The sequence below is a fragment of the Bactrocera oleae genome, chromosome 2 (assembly GCF_042242935.1).
Source record: "Bactrocera oleae isolate idBacOlea1 chromosome 2, idBacOlea1, whole genome shotgun sequence".
In the NCBI taxonomy this organism is placed as follows: domain Eukaryota; kingdom Metazoa; phylum Arthropoda; class Insecta; order Diptera; family Tephritidae; genus Bactrocera; species Bactrocera oleae.
The window spans coordinates 84,494,906-84,508,359 of NC_091536.1; the positions used below are offsets into that span (position 1 = coordinate 84,494,906).

At 34.7% G+C, this 13,454-nt stretch overlaps 1 protein-coding gene across 1 annotated transcript in view; it reads right to left on the minus strand.

Moving 5' to 3' along the window:
• Positions 1–353: 353 nt before the first annotated feature.
• Positions 354–13,454, minus strand: part of Dhc98D (Dynein heavy chain at 89D) — a 92,369-nt gene continuing 79,268 nt past the window's right edge. The window contains exons 57-62 of the mRNA XM_070105888.1: positions 8,685–8,896; positions 4,254–4,394; positions 3,561–3,665; positions 1,572–1,673; positions 958–1,104; positions 354–662 (exon numbers count right to left, since the gene is read on the minus strand). Of these exons, the coding sequence (XP_069961989.1) occupies positions 516–662; positions 958–1,104; positions 1,572–1,673; positions 3,561–3,665; positions 4,254–4,394; positions 8,685–8,896 (854 nt within the window). The 3' untranslated portion in view covers positions 354–515. The remainder of the gene's footprint in view (positions 663–957; positions 1,105–1,571; positions 1,674–3,560; positions 3,666–4,253; positions 4,395–8,684; positions 8,897–13,454) is intronic.

The window sequence follows — 13,454 nt, forward strand, 5'->3', positions numbered from 1 at the left end:
TCATTAAAGCATATCAAAAGCCAAGGACTCATACAACATGTGGATACTTTTTTAGCTTATTTTCTAAAAATGTTTTTTTTAAGTACTAAATTTTCTCGCTGATTCTGTATGATTTTGATATATAAGTAGTTTTTTGAAATTTGTTTTAGAAATAAATGGTAAATTTTATATTTTCTAGAAATTATTGTAACGCTGAAAACAATATAAATAAAAATACAAATATACGACAGTTTTTATAAAACTTTAGTTTATATTGTATATATTATATTTATCAAAACACATTAATTGTTCATTGAAAAAAATGCGAGTAATACATATATCCCATGAGACATTTTGTATTTCATAGTTCATTATTTATTGAAGTTCAATTTCATGTAAAATCAGTCTCACAAGAATTCATTTAACAGAAGAAGAGATTAATAAATAGCGTGGAGAACACCAAATAAAATTATAGATGAATTGCAAATTCCACAATTATTAAAGATTAAAATAAATAAAATAACAATAAAAAATCTTCAGTCTCGGTTAAGAGTGAGACAAACACCTTGAAGAACCCAGTGGCTGATATCCTCTGTGGTGGCCAAATCAGCTTCGAAGACGAGTCCAACACCCATGGCATTACGACGTAGCGATGTAGTATATACAGGGGAACGGAATGTATTCTAAATTATGGTGAAAAATTTACGCAAAAATAGCAATAAGAACAAGTTAGTTAGTTCAATAAGGTCAGAAATTAACGGGAGAGCAAATGAGTAAAAATATCGCAAAAAGTTTCAAGAAAGTAAGGTAACAAGAAAAATAAACAATTTCACGGATAAGAATTGCGAATAGTGTAACGGTTCTAGGGATATCCATATAAATAGTGAGGGGCAGTTTTATGATTTGTGTTACTAAAATGTGATGCAAGATACCTTTAGTTGGTGGTCTACTATAGACCTAAAATGCGACTACACTTACCTGTAGCTTCAGGCGATGTACCTCGATCGGTACCACTGACAAGATCGGCAAATCTTCCACTAAAATTTTGGGATGTGAACGTGCCAATTGCATAATTTCCATGTTCCAACGTGCACCCTCCAGAAAGAGACCTTGAATATAACAGCCCTACATACACATGCGACCATCCGACGCATTGTTGTAATTGTAGCAGTCGGTTTATGCGAATGTGGTTTGAGCCATTGATGTGGTGGTGAATGCGGTGACGCCGGCATTTAGCGCAAAGCAGTTCAAAAAGCGAAGCGACGCCGAAAAAAGAAAAAATGTCAATTCGTGGAAAAGTAAATAAAAGTGTGTAATAAGCACGTGTGTGTTGGATCGGTTGGGTCAGCGCATTTGAAATGCAAACAGACTTTTTAATTGCGAAATTAGTGGCGTTCAGGTGTCAGTGAGCTTTGCTGTATATGTGTGCATGCGCGATATGGACATCTGTGAAGTTTACACCAGGGTTGGTTGGCCTGCTGCGGTCACAGAGACTTCTCTTACAAACATGCGACGATACATTCACGGGTAACGACAGTTATTCAATTTTTTTTTTTTTAAGGTTGATTTTTGCCTTTTGCCGGCATACTTACCGTTGGGGGACGTTCTTCGACATCATCCGGATCCAAATAGCTGGTAACACAGGTATACAGAGTAGATCTGTCTAGCGGCCAACCATTTTTGCGACATGCCATCTGTGGTGGGTGTGTAAAAAAACGAATAAATGAACATGAATGTGGCACAGAGGGAACATTACGTAAATTACATAATCTCTTGTGGCTTTAGGAAGTGTAAACATCAAACATGTTTGAAATTTAGTTCATACTATATGGCATTAGTGATAGTTTCGGGAAAGCCTATTATGAAAACTAAATGAGAATAAAATATATATATGTCGCGTTGAATTGTGTTCCCAACTTTCCAGATGAAACTTAATAATTTATTTCTATGCGAAGGTATAATTGGTCTGCAACATTCTGGGCACCATCTTGGTGGATATACACGGTACTAGATGTCATCAGATGGTTAAAATCAAAGGTTTGTAGACTTAAAGTGATGTTGCCCAAAATTAATTAAAGTGTTGTAACCCTGTAGCTACTTAAGCTACAAAAATTAAATAGTAATGTAACAGAGAGGCTTCTATGATGCGGGATATTTTAAAAGCAAAACACATCACTCTATTTCTACCCACATTCTCATAACTGAATTATTTGGAACTGTTGAACTTCGTACCGATCCCGTTAAAAATTTGGACCCTGATATGTGTCACTTAAAAAAATACTGAAATCGGTCTTTATCGTTCTTCCATACTACAAGTGAATTTTTTCGACCTTATGGTGTACTTTATACTTAAGAATATGGGAGATCACACCCTTGGCATATGGTCAACTCTTAGTGGAAGGAAAGTAAACGAGCTATAAGTAAATTCTCAAAAACCAATTCTTGTTTCCGAAGTCTCATTTTTATTATAAAATTACGAATTATCTCGGTATACTTCAAATATTTAAGATAGGGATTTGGTCACTTTGATAAATATCTTAAGCTGCTTTCTATACCGTAACGCAGCTATTTATAATAGATATTGGTTCTATAACTGTATTCGTGCGGTTTTTTTTCAAAACTTGAACTTTTAATAAAACAAAAAACAGGACAAAACGTTAACTTCCGCTACACAGATGAAATGATATCCTTCACAAATACAAAAGATTCTATATAGGAACTGGATTATGATCTGTCAGTTTGTATAGCAGCTCTATGCTGATCCGTTCGAATAATTTTGTTAACAGATTGTGTCGTTGGCTTAAACAATAATTCGAGTACACAGATCTGCGCTGAAAGGTGGGTGAGGCAACACTTCCCAGCAGCTGTTTTCCCAATAATTTTTAACCGGTCTTGCGGCATGTTGCCGAGCGCTGTTATGATGGAAAATTATTGCCTTGCGTCTAGAAGCAGATTCTGGGCGTTTTACAGCAATCGCTGGTTTCAATTTAAGGATTTGTTGCTGGTAGCATTTCTCATTAATGGTTTTACCCGGTTTTACAAGCTCATAATACAGCACGCCGTTCTGCGTCTATCAAATACTGAGCATTACCTTGGTGTCATGGACCTTGTCGTTGATTTGGCTTCATCTAGCAATGCTTTCAGTTCCTCATACTCAAACTTTTGTGTCCGCCAAGCACGTTTTTCGTCTTCCAAGCCTGACTGAAAACGACGCACAAGGATAGTTGCTTTCCAACGCAAGTTCGTAATATTGAAACAATTGAATAATAATCAAGTTACGCAATCTCTTGCTAAACCGCACAAATTAGTTATATACTTTAACAATTTATACTTAATTCTCTGAAATTAACTAAAATTTCATCTGCTATAAATCACTCTCAAAATTTTCAATTTTCGCTCTGATTAGTCGATTATATAATATATTATATAAGCATTATTCATCGTTATAAGTTATTCATCGTTATAGGTTGTTTTCCGAATTTCACCTCCCTTTTCATTAACACATTGTTTGCTCAACTCATGCCAACGCTATCCACTAAATTATTGCCATTTTTGTCGATTTTCAGCACACCATTACTCACCTGTACTAATGCGGTTAGATAGCTTTGCGGTATGTGTAGCCCAGACAACCAAATCACTAAGGGTTCACCTGACATGGCCCAATACTTGAATTGTGTTGAGCGATTCTGCAGAAGAAAAGATGGAAGCGAAAAAGAAATTATTAATAAACTCTATCGGCACAAACAGCGTTGAACTGTTATTTGTTGTTGTGAACCCGTAAGCCGTTGAGCCACTTAACGGTGCTGAGCGATTGTGATTGATAGGTGAGCTTGGCCGACCGCATATTGATGGCAAAGCCATTTACCATTACACTAATGATTAATGAGCGACTGTTGCCAGTTTTCGGTGTTAACGGTTAAAATAACGAACGGAAGTGGTCACGGCACAGAGAAACAAACATACACAACAACACACTCGCACACAAACACTTCCTTGCAGTAGTGGCTTTGTGCTTGTATCTACTTGTATGTATGTTGTATGCAGTTGTTTGTCGCTCGGCCTGTCTATCAGCAACAATCAGCAGCACAACGCCGTTTAACCTCAGCGGCTACAGCTGCCTCAAGTAAAGGTGGAAAAATGAAGTATAAAATAAATAATAAATATAAACAGTTATGTATAAAGCATAAATGAAAAGCGCTTGCTGATAAACATATGTATGCGTGCATGGGTGTCTGTAGGTGTATGTGTAGGAGTCTTATGCGTTCGTAGCTCACCTGCAAATGCTCCATCCAGCTGCCGAGTTGTTTGCATGTGGCCGGCGCCAGTTTGCGCCAATCGTTTGGCAACAGTCCATTGAACAGCGAGTTAGCGATATTGTCCAGCACATTGTCCATTCCGATTTCGCCGGCGATGGCCTATAAAAAATGCATGCAAATGTGATTTTCACAAATAATAAAAATATGCCATTCAATAATTTTATTTCGCAACGCAAATATTAAGCAAATATTGCCAGGCAGCGTGTGATTGGTGTGAGCTGGAGAAATGCAAAAATTCAGTGCGTCGCTTATAGCTGGGTACATTTGTATTTATTTGACTATGAAATTAAATTGCTTCATAAATTGTATGTTCGTGGTTTGTGAGACTATAAGCTACAGGTAATTAAGTTTTCTGGAATATTTTTCTTTCCATACTACGCGGTTCCGTTGCAGTTCTCAATTTGTTTAATGCTAAGAGTCTCAATTTAAGTTTTTTGCCATAAAATTGGCTTGCAAGAATTTCTTTTTAAGCTGAAGTACGAGTACAGAAACTGGGGTTCAATTTTGCATTGGTAAAATACGGTATTCTGTGGGAATGAAATCTAAGTAAAAACTGTAAGTAGAATGGACCACAAAATGCACAGAAGGTACTCAAGAGTCGGTATTTGAATTTCTTGTTATATTTGTATGTCTGGAAATTGGTTGTTGTTCTAGGATCGGTTAAGTGTTAATGAGTATTAGCTAGCCAGCTCGACACAATTTTAAAGACGTGATAGTCAAAAAAAGTTAAAAAAAAAGCTTTGATATATGATTAGCTGAGCTTGTACTCCCATTTGTGGTATTCGCTAGACTAATTCTGTGCCTTGGTCGGAAGAGAAAACTATACCAGATCTGACCTGACTTGGAGCCTTTTGACTACTTTTGCTTCCACCAGATCAAGCAGCAAGTAGGAATACTAGAGCTTTCTACGTAAGAAGATTATATTGCATCGATCATTTGGATACATATTTTGGAAAACTGTAATAAAGTAAATTTGCAATAATAGAATGTGTGAACTTCAGTATACCATAATGTATTGGTTGGTATTTAGGTTCCCAAATGATTTTGGGATCTACTAAACAAATACACAGCACCAAATGAGTGCAATAATATTTTTATAACCTACACCGGGTATATTATGTTTGCTATGAAGTTTATAACATTCAGAAGGAAACGTCGGAGACCATATAAAGCATTTATAAATGATCAGTGTGTCGAGCTGAGTCGATTTACTCATGTGCGCCTGTCTCAGTTTCTGATCTGTCGATCTGAAATTTATCATTTCGAAGAAAATTATAGCTTCAATGCAACCGAATTTAACGTTTTTCCTTGTTTTTCAATCCATATGTACTGCATACATACATACACATAGTATGAGTGTTGCTTCGCATATACAATTCTTTTATGTTTTTAGCGAAAAACATTTTGTCACTGGCAGAAGCAAATGCATTGTTTGTGTTAGAAAATTCAATTTGCCGATCATTTATGGTGAACTTAGCATATATACACATACATTCATATATTGTTTTGCACTGAGTGTATATGCCATTTCGTGTTATTGCTTGAAAATTCAAATACGCAGCGACAGCCGAGCGAAGTGCATGCAGGTTTTGGCCAACAAAAGTGAAAAAAGCTTAGAAACTACTTATATGTGTATATAATGCATACATGTTAACTTAACGGTATATTCGGTCACAATTTATGCTGTTTGGAAGTGGACGGAAATACGTCAAAATTTATATGAAATCGACACGTTTCAGACAAAAGAGGTTCTTCGAAAAGTCTCATATGAGTAAAAGCTTCATATTGTGCTTTCTTTGCTTTGAAAAACTTAATTAAAAGCCGAATCCTCAATATACCATAGAACAAGCAGTTATCAACTCAGCGAACCAAACTAATATGAAATACAACTGAGGCAATATTACTCATACGCCCTGTCGTTGCACAAAATATCAATGCGAAAGCCAAAATACTACAGCTAGAGCAGCATAAGAGTCTGTTGAAAAACAATAAATAAGCGAACTCATGCAAAAAATGTTTTTATGAGAAAATTCCTGTCACTTCTACGGAAACTTCACAGTTTTAAATACACCTCAGACCACTTTTGAAGCTCAAGTTTTTGGTGCGTTACGCATTTTCTCGTAAATACCATATACAAAATAACAACGCCAACATCATGCAGGTTGCGTATATCGAAATTTGTAAAAATTTCAATATTTTACATTTGTAACCATCTGTCAGCGGTGTGGTAGGATGCTTGTGGTGCCACTGTACTTTTGATGAACAACATCGAGTGGGTGGTGTAGTATAGCGAATAACAGGAAATCGATTCTTTTCGTTCAGTTCTCGTTATCTCTACGCTTTTTCTTTTGTAGACACACATTTTTTTCTGTTGCGAATGCTTTTTTTTTGGTAATCTTTTTTTGCTTGTTTGTTTCATTTGTACTCTTGGAAAGGGTGAATAAATGTAGTAACATGTGGCATGTGGCATACAAGATGTACAGTGTGTAGAACACACATAAACGCATACACACATTGACATACTCAAGCACACATTAATAAAGTATAGCAGCGAGTTATCGCCTGCTGTCATATCGCAAGCATAATAAATTTCTTAAAACCGTCATTCGTTCTTCGTTCCACTCGGCGGCAGCGCAGGCGACTTGTGCGACCGTGTTGTCGTTGAAATAAGTAAATGGGCGGAAAGCAAGAAAAATTATTGAACAATTTGTCCTTTTATTTATATATGTATATATGTATGTACTCGTATGCTTGTATAAATATGGCGTGTACAGGAGTTTGGTATGTATAATACTGCCATATTTCGAAATCGTTACTGTGATCGTTCTTAAGGGATATTTATTTGTAATGTCTTGATGAATTGATTGCTACAACGGGATGGTACATTGTTATGGAGTAAAAAATAAATTAAAGCAAAATTAAGAAGAGAAAATTTTTTTTTGTTTGAAATTTCAAAGTTTTTAATTAATAATATATTAATATCGTGGTGGTGGTGCTTAAAGATGAAATATTTTTTTTTTTCAATTTTACTTCAACGAATTAGATCACTTCATAACTGAAGATTTTAAACTTCCTCAATTTTGAAATCTTTTACTATAGTTTTACAGATATGGGTTTCAGAATTGAGAAATTTACTCTATTTACTATACTCAGAGTTGCTTTTCTATATACCATATATTCATATACTAAATTAGATTCGGACTTGGGGGGGCAAACCATCCATAAAAAATTATTTTCATAGATTGGTTCATGTCAGTCAGTGCAGGTCGTGAAGTCATGAAAACTTGCCTAATTGGAAAAGCTAAAGAAACATTGTTTGAAAATCGTCATGCTGACATCAGAGATATAGCAGAGAATCTCAACATCTCTTGTGGATTGACTCAACCATTTTAGTTAATGCTTTGGGAATGAAGTGTGTCAATGCTGGATTAAGCGATAATTAAGATTTGTATTAAAATAAGAGAAGATGTTGTTTTTTTCGTCAGGGTCAAATAAGGCCATATAAATATTTAAAATAATTAATTCTAAATTTTAATGTATATTTGACTTTTACGATTTCATAAATATCTTATATGTAATGTAGCGTTCACAAATTTTAGATTTAACTTTTTTTTGTCAACCATGTGCAATTCAATAATAGTTAAGCTCTATTGGAAAATATTCAAAGTTAGTTAACTTATAATTCAATATTAAATGTGTTAATGGAAAAATCATAATTCTTCTCTTTAAAATCATACTGATCGTCTAGACATGTCCAAAAGCACTAATACAAAGCAAAATTCGTAATTACTAGCACTTTGAAAGATGAAAGCGCTTCTGTAACACTTCTCCCGAGTTGATGAATTGTGCTTGTCAACTGCTCGCCGTATTGTAACCACTGACAACATTTCTAAGCAAAAACACTTCAGATTATTATTGTTTCTTGTTTCCTGTTCTGTTTCCTTCTCATTTTTTATTTCATTTGAATTCTATTCTTTAGCTGGCTTCGTACCGTTTTCGAAGCCACTTCTTCCACAGCGTCAATTCGAGTTTAATTTGAAAAGTTTAATTAAAACATTCCTTTTACTTATATGGCTTTTCAATTTTACACTTGCCATGCCACAAACATACAAACATGAGTAGCCAATATTTTCGCCTTTTCATATATCTGCAAGTGTACACAGATAGATATATGCGGGGCATTGTTTTTTGAGCGCTTGACGACAGAATTGAAATTAATGCCACTTAACGCACTCGTTTTCGAACTTTTCCTCTAAATCACTCTCACTTGCACAATCGTTGAACAAATCAAGTGCGCCGTCTATGTCTAATGAATTATATGACACTTTCGTATAAGAAGTGTCTCTGAGATATTCTACAAATGTATGGTGGTTTTGTGTAGCAACTTACCTTGCGCAGCAACTCGAGCGTTTTCTTAATGCGTATCACTAGCAAATTGAAGCGTTCCAGTTCTTGCAGCAGCACCACGCCTGTCGGTGTGATATTCATTTGGACTTGCTTCTTCACACGCCACACCTCGAAGGCAACAGGCAGTTTACCCAATATGCCAGAAGCGACGTTGTCGATGAAGTCGTCGCGACTGATGCCTCCAGTTGCATCGCCTGCATGCGGCACATCACACGTTTTTTACCAGTTTGGGTTGTTGTAGTTGTAGTAGTGGTTGTTGTAGGGTTAAAAAAACGGATTAAATGATTAACAATCGATTAACAATTATTTAAGGAATTTTAAACGTTATATTGTAAATAGGCAACTCTGTGCGACTAAATGTTGTAATTTACTGAAATCGACGTTTCAAATTTTGATTTTGAAGTAACTGCATCTTCAATGCCAATTTTGTATCTGTAATAATAATATTAATACTGTGGACAAAAATATTCAGGTGATCGAACGCTTATGGGATCTAACCTTAAATCCTTTTTGAATGAGCAAATCTTAAGTAAAACCAGAAAAAACCTTCAATTCGGTTGCACCGAAGCTAGAATACCTTCATAAATTAAAAATGTTTCAATGGACATGGCTAAATCAAACTTCGTGGCAAACTTAATATACCCCGTTTAGTTTACAAAAATAGGTGAACGATTTAGGTTAGAAAATCCAGAATTATATTTCTTGGTAGTAAATTTCTAACATAAGAGTAAATTTAATAAGTATGTATTTGAAGAAAATCAGTAAAACCAAATCGTTTGATTTCACTCGTCTGTACGTGGAATAGTTCAACCCTGGCAATTTTTGTGTGATTGATAAACTATTGATAATTTTTTTTACGGATGGGTCAAAGTTTCTGGGCAATATTGGTGTCAGCGTCTACTGTGGGGAACTATCAATTAACATCCCCCCTTCTAATAGGTTTAATGTGCATATCTCCTAAACCGCTAATGCCATAATAACAAAATTCACTGGAAGCAAATGTTTTTAGCACTTCTATTGACGGTGTGAAAATAGTTGAAATCGGGTGGCAACTGCGCCCACTCCCCATATAACGGTACTGTTAAAAACTACTAAAAGCGCGATAAATCAAGCACTAAACACGCCAGAGACATTAAATTTTATCTCTGAGATGGTATAAGATGACTTTATAGGAACCGCGTTCAAAATTAGACAATGGGCGTGGCACAGCCCACTTTTAGGTGAAAACCCATATCTTGAGATCTGCTTAACCGATTTCAACCAAATTCGGTGCATTATTTTCATGTTTCTATGTCATAGTGCGAAAATGGGTGAAATCGGACTACAACCACGCCTATTTCCCATATAACACCATTTTAAATTCCATCTGATTCTTTCACTTTCCACTATGCAAATCAGGTAACAATGATTATATCGGGGTAAAACTCTGCGTGAATAATGCAATTAAAGTATGCCACCTTGTGGCCAAAAATTGTCTAAATCTAACCAAAACTGTTTAAGCCCCTAAGTACTAAATACGTGGACCCCAGTGCCTATAGTTGACCTTCTACCGAAAATATCAGTCAATCCACAAAGAAATCTCAAACGAGTATACCATTTGACTTTGCGAGAGTATAAAATGTTCGGTTACATCCGAACTTAGCCCTTCCTTACTTGTTCAAGCTAAGTTTGCTGCCATTAAGGTAGCAGTAGTTCTACTTTTTCTAAGCTACAAGTAAGGATATTCAGATCAAGTCCTTATTTAATACCATAATGTTGGCGGGTGGTGTCTTGGTAAAAAAAAGTTTTGCATAAATATAAAAAAAAAATATTTGTTGTTACAATTGTGAGCTCATTTACACAAAATTTATTTATTTAATGTATTAAATATGGCTAATTAATATAATGTGCATATTTTGTAGTAGCGTGCGTTCTCTCTAATCCTCTAATCGATGCAAATTTATTTGAATTAGAATTGTAAATAGTGAACATATTTTGTATATTTTGTCCGAAAAAAGCTGATTTCGAATTTCATACAGCAGTAATGCTGAAATATGAAAGCACACAGAAGTGGTGGGTTCATATAAATTATTATTAATTTCTGTATAATGAATATATGTATGTACATATATTCCATCCAAAATCTCTAGTAAAATGAAAATACGGCATTTTGAAGTGAATAGTTATTTAAAAAGATATATAAAAAGTGATACAAATAATACTTGAAAATATATGTTTTAAGCTCTAGTGCCTCTCTCTTAAATCTGCCTGACGTTTATTACATATTCTTTGTTCTTGCTTATTGCGAACTTTAAACTAGCTTGTTGCATAAAATGTTCTAACAAAAATACCAAAGAGCTAAAGTTAATCGAATTATGATTTTATGTAAGAATAAATTGAAAATGCAGAGAAGACTATTGATTTTTTTTGCTCCAAAATGTAGGTTATTTGAAATTTTTAACTTTGATTTAACAAAAAATAGTTACAGCAACTATTTTTGACTTAAGTGACTTTCCAAATTTGAAATTGATTATTGAAAAAATATTACAGTTACTCGTTGAGTGCATGCTTTAACCCAAAAGAAAAACACAAACTGTTTGCAAAGTCATTTAAATTGCAAATATCAAATGTAAATGTCAATTTAACAGGACTCACACACGCCCACAATGACACCTCAATATGAAATTAAACTATGCATTTGCAAGACTATGAAATAGATACACTTTCGCCCATAATGTGTTGCGAATTTATAGAATTTCATGATATGCAAAAATCGGGTTTGCACTCAAACACACACACACACTAATAGAAGTCTGCTGTTCACTTATGTACAACAATATTTAGTGATTATTTCCATTGTTTTTGGTTTTGGTTTCAAGTTTTTGTTTGTCTGTCTGTCAATATGTTATGTTTCCGAAATTCAATACGCTTGCTTAGTGTAGTTATGGATTTCTAATTCATCGATATGTGAAAACATAGTTAAAATTTGGAGTTCTAATTATACTAAAATTTAAATTTAATAACAACAATAGCAACAAATGATATCCGCAATTTGACACTCCATTCGACAGTTGTTTGCGATTTCGGTGTGTGTTTCACTGTATCCAGTGATATGAAATACCGCTATTTCGTTTAAACTTATTTTAGAAAGCATCAGGCGATATGTGCTATATTTCTGAAGTGTAAAAAATATATTGTGTCTATACTTATATTCGTGCGTTTTGCCAAGAGATTTCGTAACTTGTTTATTATTACGTACGAAATTTATACTGGGAATATAGGTCCTTTATGTGGAAGTTCAAATTTAGGTATTTTTTTATGAATTTTAATTTCGGGCATTTCGAAATTTTCGAAGTATTGTGAGATAGTGACATTTAACCTATAATAGGGCGGGGCCGTGTCCACTTTTTAAAAATTTTAAGCACCCAGATGCTCTCACTACTATCAAATCGCAATGATAATCAACATATTTTGACGAAACAAAATGCTTAAGACTTTACTGGGTCCTTGGTACTTTTTTGGTACTTTTTTGGTCTGAGATCGCGCCACATAATTACTGAAAAAATTGCTTTAAAGTGGTACCAAGACAATGGAGTGACTGTTGTTCCTATAGAGGCGAATGCTTCGAATTGCCCCGAGCTCAGGCCAATTGAGACTTACTGTGCCATTATTAAAACAAAACAAATAAAGATCCGAAAATCTATAAAAAAATCACAGGCAGTTTGAAAATTAGTGACGAAAAGTAAGCAACAACCTCAACAAAGATACTCTGCAAGAGGATGTTCAGCCACAGCTGCGATTATTCGTCTATAACTAAGCAGACTGACTATGTTTTTTTTTAAATTCGTATAAACCTGTATGTGAACTACTTATATAAAAACTAATTAACCAAATTAGTGTTTTATAATGTTACTAGTGCGACAATTATTTTCGTGCGCACACTTTAATTGATTTAATTAAAAGTACATTTTCAATAGTCTAATAATTTGAGGTCGAAACAATAAATTATAGAAATTTTCGAAATATTGAAAGTGACCAAGCGAAATTTGACAATTGAGATATTAGTCCTTTTAGTTGCATTAGTAGTTTCCGCAACTTCAACTGTTTTTCGCACTAAATTAGTGACTGTCTTAGTGTAAATAGTTTTGAAGTATTTAATTTTCGGTAAATTTCTACCAATTATTGCTGCAAACATTTCCTATTGATCACTTTGTGACTGTACAGCTAATTAGTGAAAATTTCGAGCACATACTTATATACAATTCACCAGAGAGTGTGCATTTTTATGAGTCCTTTTAAATTTGTATTTGCTGCGCTGGTTCATATGTGTGTACTTCTGGCCGCAGCGCTTTGCGGTATGGCCGCTGGTTACAGGTTGCACGTTGCACATAGCCGCCGTTGCTATGACCATTTCATTGTGGTTAAACAGTTTAAATTTTCACACATGCCAAATGCACCAAAACACTAAAGTACCATGGAGTTGGGTGGGATTACGATGTGCCACAGTCGGCAATGCTGCGATTTTACACTTTAATACCTGGTAATTTACTTTTAATCCGCATTTTGTAGCGAACTAATTATGGTTGCAAACGTGAAGTGTGCAGGCTTTTGGTTGCAGGTGTAAATTGTAGTATGGCAAGTGGAGTTGTAAATAAATTTTAATATTCTATTTTAGAAAGTATGCACAAATGCACAACACATACATATGTATGTATATGTGGCATATGTGGGTAGTTGTGTGCCACATGAATGCGCAATTATGGAATTAAGTAA